The 23,320-nt window shown below is 39.5% G+C and overlaps 1 protein-coding gene across 1 annotated transcript in view; it reads right to left on the reverse strand.

Annotated features, from left to right (window-relative positions):
* Window positions 1-15,064, reverse strand: part of LOC149224873 (uncharacterized) — a 203,206-nt gene extending 188,142 nt beyond the window's left edge. Inside the window, exons 1-3 of the mRNA XM_089386309.1 lie at window positions 14,898-15,064; window positions 14,565-14,796; window positions 14,171-14,408 (exon numbers count right to left, since the gene is read on the reverse strand). Of these exons, the coding sequence (XP_089242435.1) occupies window positions 14,171-14,408; window positions 14,565-14,783 (457 nt within the window). The 5' untranslated portion in view covers window positions 14,784-14,796; window positions 14,898-15,064. The remainder of the gene's footprint in view (window positions 1-14,170; window positions 14,409-14,564; window positions 14,797-14,897) is intronic.
* Between the last annotated feature and the right edge of the window lie 8,256 nt (window positions 15,065-23,320).

Raw genomic sequence — 23,320 nt, forward strand, 5'->3', positions numbered from 1 at the left:
TTTTTACTCATTTTTTAATTTCTTAATTCATTTTAAAATGGATCCTCGAACTTAGCCTTTGGAAAAATCTCCTAGGACCTAGGACTTAGGACTCATGAGGGGATTTAAAACATTTTTCAACCCTCAAGACACATTTCATGATGACTTTTACAATTTACATCTTAAGGGGGAAAAACCCCTTTAACATAGACCTTCACAAATCACCCAGTTTCTGCGACACAACTATAATCTAGCAGATTAACACACTAGGATTCTCCTAAAGTTCTAATGACAAAATCCATCCCAGCTTTGGGGTCAGGCTGAAGGAAAACTCTGCCGATCATGGATCGGTGAGACGAAAAACCTTCCGGGATGTAGATTACCACTAGAAAGTTAGGTCCACCTAGGCAATTTACATACACGACTCATATCTGCTAAGATTATTTACAATTCATACATGCAGACTGGGTTTACAATCAAAATGATCAAGCTGCTGATGACTGCAGGATGGCACGGACATGTCGATCAGGTGCAACCCCTTTCTGCCAAGAAAAGAGGGGGTGTACTGCATGGAGAGTTGACCGGTAGTGGTCAACATCTGGCTCTACTTGGGGACATGTTGCTGCTTGCAGGAATGTGAGAATCCAGAATCTGCATCCATGCAACACATAACAAAATATAAGTAGCGTCCGTCCATATAGCATTAAGCACGGGAAAGATATAAGCTCTTCATTTATTAACTAATCTAGAAAAGCAAATCTAATCCTAAAACCGAAACGAAAATGCTGAAAGGACAAGTAGGGTTAGAAATACAATACAAAGGATGCCCCATGGCATCAGATGTGTTCAATATAGTGTATACTGAGCATTTGCCTGCTTTCAGGCAAATCTGTCGGCTGCCTGTCGGATGTGCCATGTCCAATTTTGCATATGGTAGGACTTTTTCCTATCCGAAAATCAATCTGCTCACGGCCGTCTGATGCATCAAATCTTCGTCTCATTTTCTTTCTTTTACGTTTTTTCTTTCTGGCAGGTTGAATTACTGATGACCTGGAACTTTCTGTTTCAAAACTATCAGATGAAGTATGCGTGATATGTCTTTCTTTAGCCCGCATCTGATCTTTATCATTCTTAAGTCTATCCGGATCACCTTCAATTAACCATCTTTCAATCGAATCAATAACCTCCTCATAATAAGATGGAGCTTGTTGCAGCAAATGAGAAGACTCCTGATCTGTTGATGTCACCTGGTTTCTTTCATCTTCCAATTGCTGAAACCTTTGAACCTGTATTCTAATGGCATCCATCTGTCTAGAGTGTTCAACCTTTATAGCATTGATTTGTCTGACATGGTGTTCTTGCATATCTTTTATTACTTTAACATTCTTTTCCTTCATGTTCATCAAGCAATGCTGCATGGAATTTATTTCTTCTCTATGATTTGCTTGCATGTTAGCCAACTGATTATTATGATTGAACGTCATGATAGTCATTTCTTCATCCATAGTTAATAACTTGTTTTGCATGGAATCAATTTCCCTATCATGATCAACTTTCATGGTCATCATATTTTCTTCTAAGCCTGACATTTTGCTGTGCATGAATCTAATTTCTGTTTCATGATTAGTCTTCATGGCCTCAATTTCTTTAGTATGCTGATTTTGCATAATCTCCACCTCCCTATTACGTTTTTCCAGGTGGGTACATAAAGTTTTGACATCATTGACATAATTAGCTTGATTGCTTTCCATATTTTTTACCAGCATCATTAGGTCTCGTATAATTTGCTTTTGTTCTTCCCTTTCATTATCATTTGTTCCTGCTTTTTCACTATCATGGTCTTGATCTGCAATAATACTAGTGGATGACACATTCTGATCTTGAAATCTTTCTTCAACAGCTGGTCCTTTTATAAGATTACTTTCTTTCTTTTGCACAATTTTAGGGGCAGAAGGCAAGCTGTTTGGATAACCAAATCTATCTTTAAAAGCATTGATAATGTCTTCTAAAGAAGTGAAAGAATCCTTAGGAAAATTGTTAAACCAATTCAAAGCATCATCTTCTAAAGAAAGGACAAATAGACGCATTTTGATATCTTCATGATTAAACTGAGGAAATCTACAATATAAGATCATTACACAAGTAAACATGTTTAAATGTTGTTTAACAGTGACCGAATCACCACCCGAGAACTTAAATAATTTAGAAATGGCCTCTTTCGGAAGATCATGGAGATTATCAGTAAAATGACATGGTTTACATGAATAATCCATGATGAACAGTAAGGGATCAAATGGATGATAGAAAGAGATTTTTGCTCAAGAAAATTAAGAGATGAAAGAAGTGGAGTCGCCACTTGAACAATAAATCTGATTCCAAAATCCAAGAAGCAATCAACAAACAGACATGCGGGAGGCTTCTTGTATGGGAAAAATAAGAAAGTGGAGTCGTCACCCAAACAAGAAACAAACCGAAGAGATGCTACTGATATGGCGAAAAATAAAGCAATAAAAGATCCAAATGATAACCCAAAAGTTTGAATTTGCCAGCTCAAATGAGAGATGAGAAAGATGAGAAGATGAATGTCGATGAAACTCCAGGAACAGAAAAACTCTGTCCCCGACAACGGCGCCAAAAAATGTTGGCGTTGCCGGGCCAGATGAAAAGATAGGAAATGAGAAGGATGATTGTCGTTGAAACGTCGAGAAAACAATTTCCCCGGCAACGGCGCCAAAAAATGTTGGCGTTGCCGGCTCAAACGAATGATAGAAAGATGAACGATAAATGATGAAAAGATGTTGAAACACCAAGGACAGAAAAACTCTATCCCCGGCAACGGCGCCAAAAAATGTTGTCGCGCGGACTGACACGACAACGCTCAGACCGGGGGCTGTCACTCTGATCCCCGATCCCTCCGTTTAAGCCTGTCTCCCGCAGCTAAGGGGGGTAGTCCCCGTGAGATAATGAGACCAACTGTTGACCAGTTGGTTGGGAGACACGAGATACGATATAAAAAGCACTCGATGGATTTGATTAATTTAGCAGACCAGTGCCTTAAGAGATTGTTATTAAAACGATTACTTGTTAGATGATGTAGAAACATAAACCGTGAAGAGCAATCATTTATCATCAGCTAAATCACAATGCTCTTAGAATGACCAAAACGATATCCAGCAATTGAGAATTTTCAAAAAAATGAATGCTTTAAACCACCACGAATCATAAACCATTAACCAGATATCAATTTCGCATCTCGACTTGAAAATTTAGATCTCAGCATGAAAGATATGACAAATTCCTCGAAAATAACTGGATCTAAAAAACTTCCACAATATATATATATATATATATATATATATATATATATTTTTTTTTTTTTGAAAATTCTAAATCTAAACTATATGTGAAAAAATTAAACTAAACCAAAATTAAAATAAAACTTTTTTTTATTTTTTATTTTTCAAAATAAAAATAAAAAATTCTAAAAAAAAAAAAGATGATTTATTACAAAAGATTAAAATCTAAGATTTAAAATCTAACCAAAATCTAAAGACTAAATATTAAAACCTATGTAAAACAAAACCTAAACTAAATATATATTAAAATATAAAAATATAAAAAAACAAAATGAAAACTAATTAAAACTATTACAATGCTTAACCCTTTTTCATATTACAAAATCCCTAATGAAATACAATTGAAAACTTAAAAAAAAAAAAAAAAAAAAAACTCTATATAAAATAAAACCTAACTTTAAACTAAGAAAATATAGTTACAATCTAAAACATAAAACTACAATCTATTTTGCATATGAGACAGAACTACGCTTAACGATATATACATCAATATGATTTAACCTGTGAAAGAAAACAAACAAACGAAACTGTAATGAAAATACCGCCGTAACGACTTTGACTTAATGCTTACCCTCTGCGTTAAAATGAAGATCCCCGCTCAAACGAAAAGAATATTGACGCGTGCAAGGAAAATCACAGTCGACGGCAAGGAAATTTCGAGGGGTTTTCGACGGCGAGATAGCAGATTGACTTACCAGATTGTTCAACCACAGAGATACTCGTTTTTCAGTGGAAATCGAAAGTCTGATGCGGATGACCCTTGAAACCGTGGCTTGAGCAGAGCGTATTTTCGCTTCTGATCTATTGTGTAACATGTGCAGTCATCAATAACCAGAGAGGACCGAGCGGATAGACCGGTGGGCGTAGGTGGCTGAAAAATCCTGCGTTGATAGTAATATAGCTTCGAAACCCTGAACGTTTCAACTGGAGAAAGTCTGTGCCATTATCTACGCAGATCTGCTAAGCTGACGGAAATGATATCCATGCATAGCTCACGTGACAGTGCGTTTGCTTGGCTCGTGCTTCAGAACTTTATCGGTGGCTGGAAAATTCTTTTATAAATGCTTCTTGATGAAAATCTTGTAGCCTCAAACACAAGAAAACAAAACCCTAATGAAGACTGAATAAAACAAAAATTTGAAAACCCTAGATCAGCTAATTTAATGTACAGATTTGGCCCCTTAACAGCCAGATTTCAGCAATAGGCACAGAAATATTTTAAAGAAATAAAGATTCTCAGATTTTCACTGTGAAGAACTTCAGAAAATCTCTCATGCAAATTTAAAAAAAATAAACCGAATGATAGACCCAGGATCAAATCCAACTGGGCTCAACACAAAATGCTTGCGGGAGTTGGCTGGTTCAGCCGAGAACTTCCCCGAACGCCCACAAAATTTCCTTCAATGATGTTTTCTGCACAGCTCAAAACAACCGTCAATAAAGAGGGCAAAAATGCTGCTAGATCTCAAACAGTAATGGAGATACCTGCCATTACTTCAGAAACCCTAACAGCACTCAAACCCTAGCAAGTGAACAAGATACCTGTGCCCACAATACTCTACAAAAAGCTATTATTAATGGCTGAAAATAACATATGCAGAAAATTAAACAATCTCACAGCATTTCAAGAGAGTAACACCAGCAAGATATGGACCCCAAAGTCTTCTTTTATTAACCAAAAACAGATTTACAAGAGAGCTTCTTCAGTACCAGACTCACAGATCCTATTCCCATTGATCTGAACTGATCCCTAGCACCCTACTTAAAGGAAATGACTCCAACGGCTAGTTCGAGTGATCCATGTCGAAATGATCTCGACCGTCGATGAAGATCAAGACATCTCTTAATCTCATCCGTCGAATTATTAAAAAATAATATTTTGCATGCATTCACTTAAAATATTATTATTTTATTAGTTAGGGTTTTTGCTTTATTTTATAATTTTTTATGATTTTTTATTTATTTCATTTTTTAATTTTTTCAATTTTTTTAATTTTTATTTATTTTATTATTTTATTATTTTTACTCATTTTTTAATTTCTTAATTCATTTTAAAATGGATCCTCGAACTTAGCCTTTGGAAAAATCTCCTAGGACCTAGGACTTAGGACTCATGAGGGGATTTAAAACATTTTTCAACCCTCAAGACACATTTCATGATGACTTTTACAATTTGGATCTTAAGGGGGAAAAACCCCTTTAACATAGACCCTCACAAATCACCCAGTTTCTGCGACACAACTATAATCTAGCAGATTAACACACTAGGATTCTCCTAAAGTTCTAATGACAAAATCCATCCCGGCTTTGGGGTCAGGCTGAAGGAAAACTCTGCCGATCATGGATCGGTGAGACGAAAAACCTTCCGGGATGTAGATTACCACTAGAAAGTTAGGTCCACCTAGGCAATTTACATACACGACTCATATCTGCTAAGATTATTTACAATTCATACATGCAGACTGGGTTTACAATCAAAATGATCAAGCTGTTGATGACTGCAGGATGGCACGGACATGTCGATCAGGTGCAACCCCTTTCTGCCAAGAAAAGAGGGGGTGTACTGCATGGAGAGTTGACCGGTAGTGGTCAACAGAGAGCATTAGGCCATCCTTTGTGCAACAAAACACAAGTAAAGAACTCGGTGGAGGCAAGGCATTTTCTAGGTTAGCTGCAGCAAGGGAGAGGCAAAACCAGCATGGGAAAAGGAGGTTGTTTGAAGCCTGTTTTAGGGTGACCGAGAGCTGGAGAAGGGCTAAGTACCCTTGCTAGAGAAGTCGCAACCTAAAGGACTATTTTAAGGGATGTTTTGAGGGTGGAGATCCCTGTTTAGGGAGGCCGCAGGCCCTAAAGCCACCGCAGGCCTGTTCAGGGCAACACAGAAGGGTCGTAAGGCCTATTCAAGGGTGTTATCGCAAAGATCAGGCAACGTGGAGCTAAGGGCTTGTTGGAGCACCAAAGGAGGACTATTGCAGCAATTTTATGAGGGTTGTTAGGACTGTGTTTTGTGCCCTAACCAGACCTAGAGTTGCAGCAGTCAAGGAGACCCTTAAACAGTGATTTGGAGCAATGTTTGATGTTTTGTTGGATCTATTTTGAGACCAGTCTTGGATCATTTATAGGGCAGCTTGTGGAAGTCAAAGAGGAGGGGCAGACCTCATGGTTAGATGACCTAAACCAATGATAGTTTCCACAGTGATTGGGCAGGAGATTTGGAGCGATAGCTTGATGTGTGTTGGGTCAAAGAGTTTGACTAGAGTGTGGATCAGTTGATGGGCAGCTTGAGGAGGCCTTAGGAGTTGTTTGGAGGAGCCCACATGGACTGTTGGGAAGCCTACCAAGCAGCCAAGGTGACAGCAGGCACATCAGATTGGAAGGCAAGAGGACAACAACAAGGAGTGTTGCAGATGTTCCCTTGGTTGATGAGTTGATGGTGTCCTAGGAGAGGACAAGTTGTTGGTGCCCAGATTTGTGCAATAGCTCCTCTATTGCAGAGCAAAGGGCAGATTGGTGGAGTCTGTGGGAAACCATGTGTAAGGGTCTCCTAAGTGTGGGGATGCCCTAACTAGGTGCAGATGCTACAATGTGGACTTGGTCTCTCGTGGACTGTTGGAGGGTAGCGTGAGAGAAGACCAAGTGTGGATGTGATTGGGCACTTATGGTCTGCTGGAGGACAACGTGATAGTGTCCAAGTTGGAGCCCAGTGTGCAACACCTTGATGGACAAAGGTAGTTGCTAGAGTGGCAATTGTCAAGATCAAGGGTTGACGAACCAAAGGAGCAATTGTGGAGCCTAAGACTTGTGTGTGGAGAAAGGACTTCTATAGTAGAAGATGGGCAATCCTCCTAGCTCGTGTTCATTGTAGGAGATGGACATCTTGCAGTGATAGGTGGCAGCCCTTCGTGCCCTATGTTGGTTTTCATCGGAGCAGCACAGGAAGACCATAATGGGCTGAAGTCTCTAAGTAGCTGAGGAGCAGCAGTGGGCAGTTGAGAGTTGTTCACAAGTGGAGCTGTGAACAACTCGACAGGAGTCTCGACGTGTTGTGGCCTTGATGAACAAAGGCACGACTAGGGAGCAGATTGGATAGCCAAGATTCAGTGGCCAGATGGACTTGGAGCATTGATAGAGGCAGGCGCTATAGATCGGGAGCCGAAGGACCAGGCAGGTATAGGGTACAACCAAGAGGAGCTAAGAGAGCATGCGACAGCCAGATGGTCAGAGTATCTTGTTGAGGGCAGATTGGTTGTCGATGGACTTACACCAAGCCCCAGTTTTGTTTCTTGCACTAGTGGATGTATGCGGACCATTATTCTTGGTACGGGAGCCCTAGACTGTTGTATTATATGTTGTTTAATATAACGAAGTTGGTTTGAAAATTGTAAAAAGTTGTCAATATTCTGTGCATATGTGATTTACGGTTGTTTATATTCCGTTGTGCAAAGTAGTATCGTTTGGATTCTTGGTTTGGTAGCGTCAAAGATTTTAAGACTCTATCCTAGACCCAAGGTCGTGGAAATACAATGGCCATCCCCTTGTTCGATATTTATAGAGCCCTCTCTCACATTTTGGCACAAAGAGGACTTCACGTGGCCCTCCAACAACCCTACATCAGCATGATGTCATCAATTTTGGTTAGCATTTGGATGGCTAATTTATAATTTGTGAAATCTACTTGGTCGGCTTGTGACCAAGGATTGTTTCTTGCCCATTATTTTAATGTTTTTGGGGCTAATTAGTCTAATTCGACTTAGTGAGGATCATATAAATAGAACTCACTCTCATTTGTGAGAAATCATCATCATCACTTGGATTCTTCTCTTGTAAAAAGAACTCACACTTTTTTCTTTAAAAGCTATTGGAGATTCTTTGATGCATTTTGAAATTTGGAGCTGAAATTTTCAATCTTCTTTGGAGGTATCTCATGATTTGTGGATGGATATATCATGTTGTCATCTTGTAAGTGTTGTTGAATCTTTTCTTGAAATAATGTCTAATGTATGGATTTTTTGCAACTAGGTTAATGCTATTGTGCCCTAATTATTGGAAATCATTTTTGGAAAGTTATTTGGTTGGCAATTGCATATGTTACTCATAGTATGGCAAATGATGAATGTTCCTAGTGGATGGAATTTTGTCTTTCTTCCATAAAACTCCATAAATCTTGAGTGGGAAAATGTTGAATGTTGATTGCTAGGGCATCATCCTTTAACCTCCTTAAGGATAATTTTGGCCAATTTAAAATCATCTAGGACTCCATAGCCCAAAGGACTAGGCACTAGTCCAAGGATTTTGGTGATCAAACTCCTATTTTCCATATATTCTCCTCTTGAATTTCGGTCCCCTAAAGGCAAGGCGGAAATCCAGGGCTTGCAACGAAATTTTAGGGAGTTTATTTTTTGGGAATCTGAGGGTTCAAACATCAAGCTTAGGGTCTAAGCTACCTATGCTCCAAGTTTGGTGGGCATCCACTTAAGTTTCATCCATAAAATATATTTCCTTAGGTGTTGCCCCAAGAAGGAAAACTTGGGTCTTTCTCTCTCACCTTGAGACCTTCTTTGAGGGTTGTATGAGCATAGTATTCATTGGAATAAATCATAAGAAACCCTTTCTCCTCCCTTTCCTTGACCTAGTGAGTACCTTGGAAGTATTTATTCCCACGATTATTCATAAAACCCTAGGTCTAGCGCAAGTCTTTCTTAGGTCTTTCAGAGGAAGCAAAGATCCTTTTGGAAGTGTTAAAACATCACATTGATCTTCTTTGAGAGATCTTATCCCATTACTTGGAGTCTTGATCTTAGGAATACCTATTATAATCATAAATCTCAAACCCTAAATCTTGATCTCCTCCTAGGCCTTTCTTGGAGAGCATTTAGCTTCCTTGAAGCATTGAGCCATTGTTGTATCTCTCCTTGAATTGGCTCTGTGGAATCACGTCATACCTAAATCATTGATTTATTCATTCTAAGGGACTCCCTTCCTTACCGGGACTCCTCCCATCGGTGAAAGTCCGTAAAGAGCAGGGGACTTTGACTGAGGTGACAGTGGGTCATTGTCCCATTGTTGTCACTTAGTCTAGTAGTTGTCCCTTGGGTTTTCCCTTCCTTAAGGCCCTGCTAGATTGTGTGGTAACAAAACCAACAACAAATCTCCATCAATATGATGAAGATCACGAAGTGGAACCTCATACAATATGAGGTGTAACAAGTGGAATATGAAGAGTCACTTCTAGTTTTACTCTCATATAATGCACTTTTCCAAATAGTAATGTATCTCAGTCATATGCTTTCTCTTTTTCATTGCTTATATACTTAGATTTCTACAATTTTTATATGCATTTACAACATGGTATCATAACAAAGGTGTTGGAATCTAGAACATGTGAGAAATGGACTCGATGTGAGCATATTAACAAGGTTGTATGATCGAGGGACTAGCACATGAAGTGAGGAAGACACTAATTGACCCCTCAACTTGCACATATGAGCATATGGTTTGCTCTTTGACAATTTCATCCCTATTCAACTCATATTGTAGGAAATGGCCCCCAACCCAACATACCCATACAGGAAATACCCAAAACACATAAACATTGCAAAAACACCACCTCATTGTTAGTACATAAAGCCTCACATATAAGAGCTAATTTTGGATGTATAGACCATTCTTCCATGGGGATGTGTCCCCTAGGGTGGGGTGCATGCACCTCATGCTTCCCATGCACCTGGGACGAGGGGACATTTGGGGAAACGTCAAGGGGAAATGTTTCCCTAGTGTGGAGGGCACATTTCCCCAAAAGGGGTGCTTGTGGTCATCCCCCCTCAGAAAGGGCTAGGAATCCCTCCTAATTTTGCTTGAAAACAATAATTTATGAGTGGGGAAGCTTAATATTCAACCATAGGGCCCTACTAATGCTATGTAATTAATGGTAATGTTAAGGTCTTATAGTAAAAGTGACATTCTCCTCTATCTTTCATTTTCATCATTTTACTTAAATTTTTAACATTATCATTAGTTGACTCAGGATGTTTGAGAGTGGTTCTAACCTCATTAGATTTCATATGGAGAAAGTAGAATTTTAGATCCCACTCAAAATCCATCAACCTTCACAGTTTTCAGGATTTCAAGATTGGGGGGATTGCAATATTTCCATTGGATTCTATCAAGTATCAAGGTCTGGAACTAGCATTTAATCAAGAGCTACAAGCCTAGAAGCACCCCTTTTGAATGGGAATGCGTCCCCATCGATTTTGTGTAATATAACCTTGAAATTTAGAAAAAAAAAACAAACAAACAAACAAACAAAAACAAAAACAAAAATTTAAAAAAATAAATAAAACTAAAATACATAACAAATATCAAAACCTAAACTAATTTGCAATCCGTAACTCAATCATTGACAGCGTGCATGGCAAGCTTAGTAGACAACAACATATGGTATATTGATTCAAGAGCATCCTTCCACATGACTGGGAACAAGAAGAATTTCAGCCACCTGAAGGAGAAGGACATGTAGTTCTAGATTGAGCCAGGAGATGATGGCATGTATGCAGCTAGAGGAGTTGGTACTGTCAACTTTCAAAGGGATTCAGGTAATCCTCTTCATCTCATAGATGTCCTCTATGTTCTAGGATTAAAGCATAATCTTGTTTCGGTAGCTACCTTTGAGGACAAGGGTTATAATGTCATCTTTAGCAAAGGTAACGCTGACCTCCAACACTTAGCTTCTAAATGTAAGAAGTAGATAGGTGTCAGGGTGAAGAATCTCTACAAGTTTCAGGTAGAGACAAGCACAGTCTTGAGCAGCAAGGCAAGAAGTGTGCAGAATAAAGAAGTGATGGTTGAGCGAGAGCAAGATAGAGCTCTCAAGATGGAGCCTCAGCCAATATCTTAGTTTGAGTTTCAACTAGTTGGCAATTGGGCTGACCAGCAGGATGATGGGGACCATAGCTCAGGGAGAGTGAACGCAGCCACTCAGTCAGTAACTCCCAGTATAGGGAGAGTCTGAGCCAAGTGGGCAGAGGATTTGTTTAAGGGAGATCAGGAGAGAGTTGAATCTTCCAGTATGACCTTCAGCCAGAGGAAGCAGCCACAGAGGTACACAGGGTACATGGCACTTGTGAATGAAGTGATAGACTCGTAGAGCATGGTTGGTAAGAATAGGTCTTCAGATTAGATTCCACAAAAGAAAGCAGGGAAGTCTTCTAGTTCAAAGGGAACAACTACAGCAGCGGAGAACATTACAGTGTTGGAGGAAGATCCAGGTTGAAGAGGTTCTTCCAGAAGCACCTTCCTCACTAAGAGGGAGTGTTGAAAAGTATAGCGAGGGAAGGTCTTCTTGACTCGTGCCTTAGTCAAGAAAGACCACAATCAGTTATTCATGTAGCATACACGAGTTCTTGGTGTTAGGACAAGTTCATGGAGTAGTTAACTCATGCGCAGCTATTCGAGGCTCAGTTATGTGGTTCTCCAAGCGCGACTTCTAATTTAGAACAGGACAAGTTGGAGAGCTTTAGTTTCGATTGAAGCAAGGACCTGTTACACGAGTAGTTAACTCAATTAACAAGTCGAACTTGACTTGTGTTCTAAATTCTTACTTTCTAGAATTGGCATGATCGAATTGCTTAAAAGGAGGATGAAGGCACAGTTTGTATCATTCTTGTATGCACAGGTTTGTGTGTGTGAGAGCATCTTGTTGAGAGAGTGTATCAAGGAGGAGCCTATACGCAGAATCGAGAGGGAGACTTCCTTGCAGACCAGCACTAGGATTTAGGAGGAATTCCTAAATAATAGGAGCCACTATTGTGCTAGGAAATAGGAGATTTCTAGTGCTAGGAAATAGGGGTTGGATTGCGCAAGGAAGTAGGAGCTAGGTTGAGAGGATTGCAGGGGTTTTCAAGCTTAGTCCAAGCAGTGAGAACAAGTGTGTTCTCGAGTGAAACAATATTTCCTTGTAAGAGATTCATATGCTCAAACTCTTTCAATAAAATTCTACAACGAGAAGAGGGTTTTCCCAATTGGTTTTCCCAAGAAAATTATTGTGTCTCTTGTGTGATTGTGTTCTTTATCTCTGTGTTTAATTCTGCTGCTTTTAGTGTTGAGAAATTTTGTGTCTTGGTAAAAAAGGAATTAGTTTCAGATTGTTCATCATAGCAGTTGCAGAATTTCAAGGAAATTCAACAACCTAGGCCATCTTAGGCCTTGTTGATACTCTATCCAATAATATACCTTTAACTCTTCACCTCGAGCCCTAACATTAGAGGATCTTTCTAGGTGATTTAGGGAAGCCTCCCTTGTGGTTTAAATCCACTAAAGAGCAGGAGAAAGGTTGCTAAGGCGACAGTGGCAATCCTATATCTTGCTGCCATTAGGTCTGGCCCCGCCCGGTGAGGCTTTGCACAAGTCCTGCTAGATTTTGCGAGAACAGGTCATTTCTACTAAAATCTAATAATCCCAGCACAAAATGAGCAGAGACTAGTAGACAATAACAAGATGGAACTCCTAAGCTATCTAGTGAAAATTGGGAGGTAAAGAACAAAGGATTTCTTGAAGATTTCTTTAGAGAAGCTATTATAGGAAGTCCAAGTGAGGCATATAATGAAATAGGAGATAGCAATTAGGAACCATAAGACAAAGCAATAAAGGTTGGTTGTTGAAAGGGTTGCTAAAGAAGTTCTTTACTTCCAAGATTACTGCTCATCTTTAGAAACCCTGAACACAAGAAAAATCAGAAGATTCTGAATCTGCGTCATCTTCTTGGGGGTTTCATCTTCGTTCAGTATGGCAAAAATAAGAGTAGAATAAGAACTAGTGGTTTTCCATTTGGTTTTCCATTTTTTCCATTAGAAAAACAGAGGAGAAAGTAAGGATGAAGAACATTAACCCAGTTGTCCTTTCTCATTTCCATGGGATGGCTACAGAGGATCTTGACACTTTACTATTTGAATTTGAAGTCTTCTACAATACCGAAGAAAGTCCTAGCTATAAAACTCATTAAATTATCAAACGTTACATTACATTTAGTGTTCCATAGGAAAGAAAGGGATTCAGATGAAGACAAATGTCATGCAAAGTGCCTACAAATCTAGGGATAGTCCTCATCATTTTGCTACACTGCGTATTGAGCATTCTAACCTGCCACATGTAGGCTAATTAAAATTCTAACCAAGTTACAAGAAAAGAGTCGTACTATTGAGAACGACGCTATTTGTTATTATTACTTATGTGGTAATTCTCCGAGATACTAAAATTTGTAGTCTTTCTGCTTGTAAGAAAGACTACATGCAGGGAGAAGACCCAAAGGTCATGTAAGAAACACTTACCTGTTACACGGAGTAGTGACAACTACATGGCATTCACCTTTAGAGAAGAGCGACAGGGGTTCGAGATTGCCATATAGCTTTCCTTAGATGCACAAAGATACTCCACTACATAGACAAGGCATACTTTAATTAGGAAAGTCCTGAAGTTGTCTGAGTAGATATCGTGGCTCTTATTAAGGTAGATTGATCGAAAAGCAGATCTTGTATGGAGTGCTGCACTCTCTCGAGTAAAAATTATGGAGGTTTAACTATCAAAACAAAAACGAGGAAACGTGATGATAATCTGTTTTCTTAAGTAGCTAGCGAAGCTCTGGGGCTCAGAATATAACTACATGCTCATTGGGCAACCGATTTCTCACCGTGACTAGGAAGGTCTTTACCAGAATGTTTTATAGTTGGGTATATCTAATCTGACCAAGAAGCTTAAAAGTCCTCATCTTTATTTCCTAGGTGGTAACCTTGAAATAAATTTTTAGTAAGTCAAGTGATGCAGAAGGAAAAAGGTCTTTATACCTGGAATATGAGGAGAATATGCAAAAATTCCTTCGAAGTACCAGATAGCCTTTGTTGCACAGGGAAAATGGTCAGTTAGAAAACTTCCACCATTCTCTCTATCAAATGATGCAGTGAATCCCCATTCATTTCCAGGAAGTGGACCCAAATCCAAGATTTCAACAGCAAGAAGATCACCAGGCCTTGCAGGAGCACCTGATGGGTCTATAATTCTGATTGGCCCACTAAGGTAGTGTGCCTGCCAGTTTGTTTTGCATCCAAAATCATGGCTCCAGAACAATAAAATGCTTATTCTCTTATGCAAATGAAATTTAAACTGATTTAAAAGCAATTGTAGAGGTCTGATTCACAAAGAAAAGTAATGGAGATAAGTGAGTTTAATGTAGAAAATTACTATGAGCGGATCACAGAACTTGACATCCTCTGCGGAATTGTTGTCCTTAATTGCACCCCCAGTAAAATCAACTGTCTCGACTCTGAAAACTTCTCCTTCTACAACTTGTGCAACGTGGGGAATCTCAGGATGCCATCTGTTGTGTAAAGGCTTCTCCTGCTCCCATGGCTTCTTCCACACATCCACAGTTATCACAGGCCTTGGTGTCGTCGGAGCCATTAATGCCAATCAACTGTAAGAATCAACCTCAATATCGTTTGAATTAAATATATATTGGCATTACAGTACTTGAAAGCTAAGGAAATTTGAGACCAAGAATTCAACGGAGATTACCTGTACCAAGTGAACTTCTAGCATGAATCTACCTCCCAGAAAACTAGCTTGAACTCCCTCTGCTTAATAGTAATGGAGTGATAAACGCTCTGCATCGCCATGGTAGGGAAGTTTTTCACATCATTTTGAGTGTACTGGATTCTCGGTGGGAGACAGCGAGGGAGCTTGATTGATAGCAACATGTTTGAAAGAGACCACACGGTAAAAGTGGCTTGAATGGTGAATGTATGTGAGAAACAATGAGCTGAGTCCGGATGGTGAGAAGAAGAATGGACTTTGCAAGGCGATGTTGATGGAAATGGACACTAGTGGGGGTGGCAAGGAGGAGAATGGACATTAATGGACTAGGGTGTCAAGAAGATAAGCATAGCATTTACTTCCAACATGAATATGATACATTTGATCCTCGAGTTGTTTGATGACATAATGGGTGATGATTGCATGTTCCACAACACGAGTTAAAATAGATTGTGATAAATTTACATAATGGATGATGATTGCATGTTCCACAACACGAGTTAAAATAGATTGTGATAAATTTACATGAACTTTGTGAATTGCCATCATGATGACATAATGGATGATGATTGCATGTTCCACAACATAAGAGTTAAAATAGATTGTGATAAATTTACATGAACTTTGTGAATTTATTAAAATGATATATTTGATCCTTTGAGTTGTTTGATGCCTGCCATCATGGATAATGATGACGGAATTTTCCAGGGGAGTTAAATAGATTTAGTGATAAATTTTTATGTAAAATGGTATTTATATGGTATTAAATACACTGATTTAGTAATCAATTTTATGTAAAATGGTATTTATATGGTAGTGATCAATTTTATGTAAAATGGTATTTACATGGTATTTAATAAACTGATTTAGTGATCAATTTTATTAATTTTATGTAAAATGGTATTTACACGGTATTAAATAAAATAGTTTATGTAAAATTAATTAAATATTAATATTAATTTTTTTAGATGGGATGTTATAAATGTAAGTACATTTAGAGATAGGGTAATGTCAATCCACCACATTATAGATGATACCATTTAACTAGAAGTCAAAAAGATAAATGATCAACTTATAGTAGCCTTCACAAATGTAAGTTATTATGAGAAAGAATGTGAATTGTAAATGGTATTTCCATTTATGTTGATGAGTGGAAGGAAAATTAGTCTAGTAATGATGTTGTGACTAGGGAGGTTTTGTTGTTTATGTTTGCCATCAATCGAGAGGATAGCACAAGTGAAAGCAAGGAAGATAATAAGAGTTGGTGAAAACACTCTTAATTTCTAACTAACCTGGTTGTCATTAGTTGTTTGTTAATGCTAGGGTTGAAATAACCTTTGTTTCAAAAGCCTTATTACACCACATGTAATTGCCTTTCATATGTCCTTTTGTTTGATTCAATGGTTAGGAAGTTGAGGAGTGACTGGCCTGTGGCATTGGGTATTTCCAAAATCATAGCTTTGAGGGTTATCATTTCTAGGTTCATTGTCTTGCAAGTTCCCATTTATAGCACATCATAATGCCCCGTTGAAGGCAAGGTCGTAGGAGTAGGTGAGGATTCCAAAACTCAGCAAGGTGTAAAAGAGTATGTAGAGACATATTGGGAACAAACTCCACCTAATATTCAAGAAGAAATTGAGATAAATGAGGAGGTTGTAAGACTAGAACATAGATTCATCCATGACACAAACATAAATGATTAGAGGAGGAAATGGATACCTGGAATACCTTAAGACAATGTACTTATACTAGTAGATAAAAATTGTAGTTTGCAAAGTGTTGATGGAGAGGAACAAAGCCTACTAAGAAATATTGACATAATTTGATGAAAGTAAACTCCAAATGAAAGTTGTGGATGCCAAGAATCAACCTTAGCTAAGAAGACTTACGAGTGGGAGTTTAGATTCTGAGAACACTCTTGAACAAACATCCAATGCCCTAGTCAACAACCCCTAAGAATGAATTCCTGCAAACACAAGTTCATTGTTTTTTTGTTTCATCATCAAAGGAATAACATTTATGCGATTCCCTATAAGATAAATAGTAGATATCTATATAGGTATTTTTTGTATGAATTTCTACTAAACAATTTAATTAAAAACAAGATTGATTGAGATATATAATTGACTCAAAGAGGTTTAGGGAGCTCTACAAAACCCTGGAAGAGAAATTCTTCAAACCCTAGTGTAGTGGCATATTTTTGCCATTAACCGCTCTTCATATGGAAAATGCCACTGGAGGGAGCAACAATCCTTCATGCAACCGAATAGTCATAGATGGTCGTGTAGTTGGCAAGAAAAAGGTCTAAAAAGCAAACCCCTCTGGAGTTATTCTAACTCCTAACCAGTTGAATTTGCAACAACAAACAAGCCAAGAAAAAAGACGAAGACCAAGCAGTTGTTTGCCGAAAGTAGTTGTAGATCCTCAATATGAAGTCCAATCTAATCATATTAGGGATTTTATCCAATACATGCATGAACATGTGCTCATAGGGAAATTATTGGGGATCTAGCCTACAAAAAAAACCCTATCCTGATGGATCCTAATCAAATGGAATCCAAATGGTCAGATCAAGGTGGAGCTCAGTGCCAGAGGCTTATTTACTATCATAATTTCCAACCTGGAAGATCAAGATAGAGTACTTGAGAACATACCATACTTTTTCAATTTTATTGGACTGTACCTTTGTTGGTGGATGGAATTATTTAATCCAGATAAATAATATTTCATGACAACTCCGGTGTGGATCCGGATGTATTCATTACCAAGAGAGTTATGGGAGGGGGAGACACTAGCAGGAATTGGAAATTGCCTTGGGCATTATGTCAAAGTATCTAAGGCCATGAAGTAAGGTTGATATATTCCATATGCTCACATCTATGTGTACATGAACATATCAAATCCCCTTCCAGAATCTATTGATATATACTTCAAGGATGAGTTGTGGAAGTAAACGATTGATTATGAGAAATTCCCCTCAGATGGAGAAGGTCATGAGTATGGACACTTATATTAAAATTGCACAAAGGTTAAGAATGTTAGTTTTTGGTAGCATCGGAAGTGCTCTAGCCTTGAAAATTGGTGGAGAGGCTAAGGCACATGAGTTCTAAAGAACGTAGAAACTGTTTGGTGAAATTCCACCCGGATTATATTTTATTAAAATAATTAATATTTTTAATGGAGTTCCTAAGTCTAAACTTAGGGAAATTAAAATATTAATGGGTATTAATCAAAATATGGATGAGAATGATCTCGAAGGCGGATCAAATCATGTTTTAATCTTAGCCGTTGATTAGAGACTTAATCTCGATCATTGAAGACTCAACAGGAAAAGTATAAAATGGAGGTTTGGGGTTCATTTGGAAATACACACACAGAGATTGAGGAAATCAATTTTCTGAAGTGAGAAGTTCTCAGGAGGAAAATCAATTGGAAAGATCTTGCAGATGAGGGGCAGAGAGAATTCGGGAGAAGGACTTTCCTAAAAATACAGAACAGAGAGGTGGAGAGAGCTTGTAGAGAGGTAGCACAGTAGCCGGAAGAGCTGGCGTTAGGCTAGTCTGGGCTAACGCAGAGCCAGAAGGGCCAGTACAGAGCAGAAAAGTTGTCTGCCACACATAATCCAGAACTGTTGGAACTATCGAGAACTGCCAGAACTATTGGGAACTGCCGAAACTGCCGAGAACTGCAAGAACTGTCGGGAACTACCAGAACTGCCGAGAACTATCAGAAAAACCGGGAGAGCTGATGCAGAGGGCAAAGAAGGTGACGCATGCCTGACGCAAATCCAGCACATAAATAGTCGAGGTTAGCCAGTCTTATGCCGGATCAGCCAAAATTCTGTAGGGTGAAGTGAGGTAAAACTCACTCAGATTTCCGTTAGTATTTTCTCTGTAAAGGATTCCTATATGAGCATCCCATATTTGTAGTCAAATATTTCTCCTGCGTAATAATAAACCCTCAGAACTGTTGCATTAGTTTTCCCGCATTGGGTTTTTCCGAGGACTATTGTGTCCAAAAATAAGTGTGTCCTATGTATCTTGTTCTTTGCTCTATTTTTTGTTTCATGAGATCAAATATTTAATTAGTGTATGTTGCAGAAGTAATTTTATTCATTATTCAGAAGAATAACTTGGTTAATGTATATTAAAAATCAAGTAGGTAAGTAGATTCAGATTTGCTGCAGTAGGGGTTCCTTCGAGTCTAGGAATTTTCACATAGTATCAGAGCATTGATTTTGAAACAGGAAGAGTAGATCCAATGCTGAGCAGTGAGGCTGAAAGCTGCACTTGGCAGCAACTCGAATCCCCTTGAAGGGATTGCGCAGTCCTTTCCGGGAAGCAAATCCGAGGAAATCTCTCTCTGAGTGAGACTACAAAGAGGTATGATTTCTAGTTCATGAGTTTGCAGAGGTAGAGGGAATGACGCAGAGCCCCAACGTAGTGCTTGAAGGATGCAATTTCTGCCAGGGCAAAAATCCATTGGAAAAGAACGAAGACACGTAGAAGGGGAATTTTCTCCTCAGAGAACTTTTCACCAGAAAGTTCAAATTTCTCACTTGTTGAGCAGCGGAGCAGTGTTAAGCAGTGACTAGAGGATTCAATTCGACAGTTGGGTGTGATGGCATCACATGGGCTCAAATATCAGGACAAGTTGGAAGGTGCTTTCAACTATGTCATATGGAAGACAAAAATCTTAGTTGTGCTGGAAGAATACGATCTTGAGGCCTACGTCAAGAGTACTATGGTTGTTCCTGCTGACAACAATCAAAGGAAGAAGTACAAGGGCGCGTAGGGGAACGCAAAGAGGCTCATTCTCGATGGAGTTTGAGATCATGTGGTCTCACACTTGCAGGACAAGGATACAACCTGAGAGTTGTGGGAAGCCTTGTCTTCTCTGTATGAAGGCTCTTCCAGACAACGAAAGATGCACCTAGAACAAAAGTTGCAATGGACTTTGATGCAGAAAGGAGAAGGGATGAACCTCTATCTTCAACATCTTCAAGATACCAGAGACCATCTTACTGCATTGGGGTCCACTCCTCAGTCAACCGCAATGGTGAGGATAGCCCTGAATGGAGTCTCAAATGAATTGCAAGTCTTCATCCAAAGCATATTGGGTAGGGAAAGACTATCTTCATGGGAGGAGATGTGGGTAGCTCTTCAACAGGAGGAGTTAAGGAGGGACCAAGTGAAGGTCAACCTCAATGGTAGTAGTGGGAGTGGCACAAAGACGAAGGAGGAGGAGGAAAATGCAGCTCTAGCATCAAAGGGATAGCGGAAGCATAAGTGGAAGAAGGACATTTCGAAGGTGAAATGTTTCAGATGTGGTGAGATGGGTCACTTTGCATCTCAGTTTCCTTTGAAGTAAAAGGATAAGGACGAGAAGCATGATCCAAAGGTTGCAACAACAAAGATAGACGCGGAAGAGTATGCCATGAGTACCCACGCATCTTCAGGAGGGAGATGGGGCGATATTGAGTTGTAGTCGGGAGGACTACATGTGGGCAGGATCCTTGATGAGTCCACCTCTTGGATCAATTCCTTGCTACGGGAGCCCAACATTAAGTAGTAGCGAGATGGACTTGGTGTCAGATAATGCAGTGGAGTGTTTGGAGGACAAATGCAGTAGCTGGGGACCAGAGACTGATCAACGTAGAGAAAGGTTGGCAGCAACGTAGTTGGAATAGTGCAGGAGTCAGCAGCAGCACAGAGGATTCAGAGGGTCACAGCAGTCAAATTCCAACATTCATTGTATTAAGTTGAACATAGTTAAGTTCAACTAATTTTGGATGTTTTTCAGTTGCTTCTCTCAGCAACTGAGTTGCAGTACAGATGCAGTGTTAGCAGTGGTAGTTCTAGTAGCATAGCAGATGCAACATTTGAGAGGGAGTTGTAGTACAGATGCAACATTTGAGAGGGATTTGTAGTACATATACAACAATACAGTAGCAGCAACAACATAGTGTTGGTCGCAGCAACAATTTAGAAACGAGGTGCTTCAGAAACAGAGCAACATGTAGGTGGACATTGTTGCTAGAGCACTTTCCTCGCTAAGAGGGAGTGTTAGTTTATGCGAACATCAGAAGTGCTCTAGCCTTGAAAATTGGTGGAGAGACTAAGGCACATGAGTTCTAAAGAACCCAAAAACCGTTTGGTGAAATTCCACCCAGATTGTATTTTATTAAAATAATTAATATTTTTAATGGAGTTCCTAAGTCTAAACTTAGGGAAATTAAAATATCAATGGGTATTAATCAAAATATGGGTGAGAATGATCTAGAAGGCGGATCAAGTCATGTTTTAATCTTAGCCATTGATTAGAGACTTAATCTCAGTCGTTGAAGACTCAACAGGAAAAGTATAAAATGGAGGCTTGGGGTTCATTTGGAAACACACACACAGATTGAGGAAATCGATTTTCTAAAGTGAGAATTTCTTAGGAGGAAAATCGATTAGCAAGATCTTGCAGCTGAGGGGCAAAGAGAATCTAGGAGAAGGACTTTCCGGAAAATACAGAACAGAGAGGCAGAGAGAGCTTGCAGAGAGGCAACGCAGTAGCCGCGAGAGTTGACGTTGGGCTAGTCTGGGCCCACACAGTCTCGACGCAAAGCTAGAAGGGCAAGCGCAGAGAAGAAAAGCTGTCTGTCATGTAGAATCTAGAACTGTTGGAATTGTCAGGAACTTCCAAAACTGTCAAGGACTGTCGGAACTGCCAAGAACTGTCGGAACTGTCAGGAACTGTCGGAACTGCCGAGAGAGCTGACGCAGAGGGCAGACAAGGTGACGCAGGCTTGACGTAAAGCCAACGGAGAAATAGTCGGGGTTAGATTTTACGCCAGTATTTTCTTTGTAAAGGATTGTTAGATGAGCATCCTAGATTTGTAGTCAACTATTTCTCCTACATAAGAATAAACCCTCAGAACTGTTGCACTGGTTTTCCCACATTGAGTTTTTCCGAGGACTATTGTGTCCAAAAATAAGTGTGTCATGTGTATCTTGTTCTTTTCTATGTTTTTTGTTTCATGAGATCAAATATTTAATTAGTGTAGGTTGCAGAAGTAATTTGCTTCAATATTCATAAGAATAACTTGGTTAATGTATATTAAAAATCAAGTAGGTGAAGTAGATTCAAATTTGCTGCAGCAAGGGTTCCTTCGAGTCTAGGAATTTTCACAAAGCAGACTAAAACCCTAGAAATGATGTCAACTCAGGCCAAAGATGGGTTTAAGCTAGTAGATCGAAGCTACTGTAATAAAAAATAACAACCCTAGCGCAAAAATACAACGGAGAAGAAGGAAGGTTTGTCGAATTGGTTCGATATACTAGTGTCATTGAGCAATGTTGAAAACCCTGGCCCAGATCAATCTATAGATGTGGAAATGAGGGAGACAGAGGGACATTCCTTGACCTCGTCCAATATGAACCATGTAAAGGATCCAAATGCTCAAAGAAAATAACAGCCCTGTCCTCAGCCCCAATGGTAAACCAAGAGCCTTTTGATCTACCTGTTACCCACCACCTATGGGTAGTATCCACAGGAGAATTTTTTTCTCCTATATGGTCCTCAGTCGACAACCAACAGCCCCTTACAGCCACCAAATAGATCGATGTGCCACTATCTCCGCCACTTGAGCTAGCCATATGCTCCCTCGCCCATTTATTATGATCATATGTTTGAAGGTGGGCATTCCAATCCCAAAGGTATGGTTTTTCATTGTGTAGTTGGGTATTTTTGTTTACTTAAAATTGACACTTTTAGGCATCGACTAGTGGGGGGGATTCAACAGAAAGAATGGGCTTCGTTTTTAATCTTGTCTCCTTTGTCCAATTTGATGGCTAACCTTGTATCTTAGTCCCGTGGGACCTCATATATTGGCTACTAGCTTTACGGGTGGCACTACATGGGAAAACTTGATCTTGGTTGTGTGGTCCCACTTCACGACACCATACACGTCACTCCCCTCCGCTTATTATATGATCCAAATGGATCCTAGAAAACCCTCTAAGTCTTCAAACACTCGAAACTATCACATAAGAAGAACTTTCCAAAAAATCGGATAACACTATTGGTAGGCAAAAACATAGAGAAAACAGTGAAAACAGGCTTATCAGAGGTTTACAACAACGTTGCATCAGAGTCGTCAGATCTGGGCGATCAACGACCCAGATCCGTTCGACCAATCGCAATTGGCGAAGGCCATCAAGAGGCTATCGGAGACTGCCACTTAAAACAATGTGACAGTGATTAGCACGGTCAACAGGGACTGTCGATCAAGCGCGCAGGTCGACGGCCCAGGTTGAGTCGCGATATCGCATCGAAGAAACACATGGGAGCGCTTACCAACGACTCGGGGCTCATGCGATATGCGATTGCGACTAGTCGCATCGCAAGGTCGCATCGGA

The sequence above is a fragment of the Pinus tabuliformis genome, chromosome Q, assembly GCF_031772625.1.
Source record: "Pinus tabuliformis cultivar Carrire ecotype Pingquan chromosome Q, CPIR1, whole genome shotgun sequence".
Lineage (NCBI taxonomy): Eukaryota > Viridiplantae > Streptophyta > Pinopsida > Pinales > Pinaceae > Pinus > Pinus tabuliformis.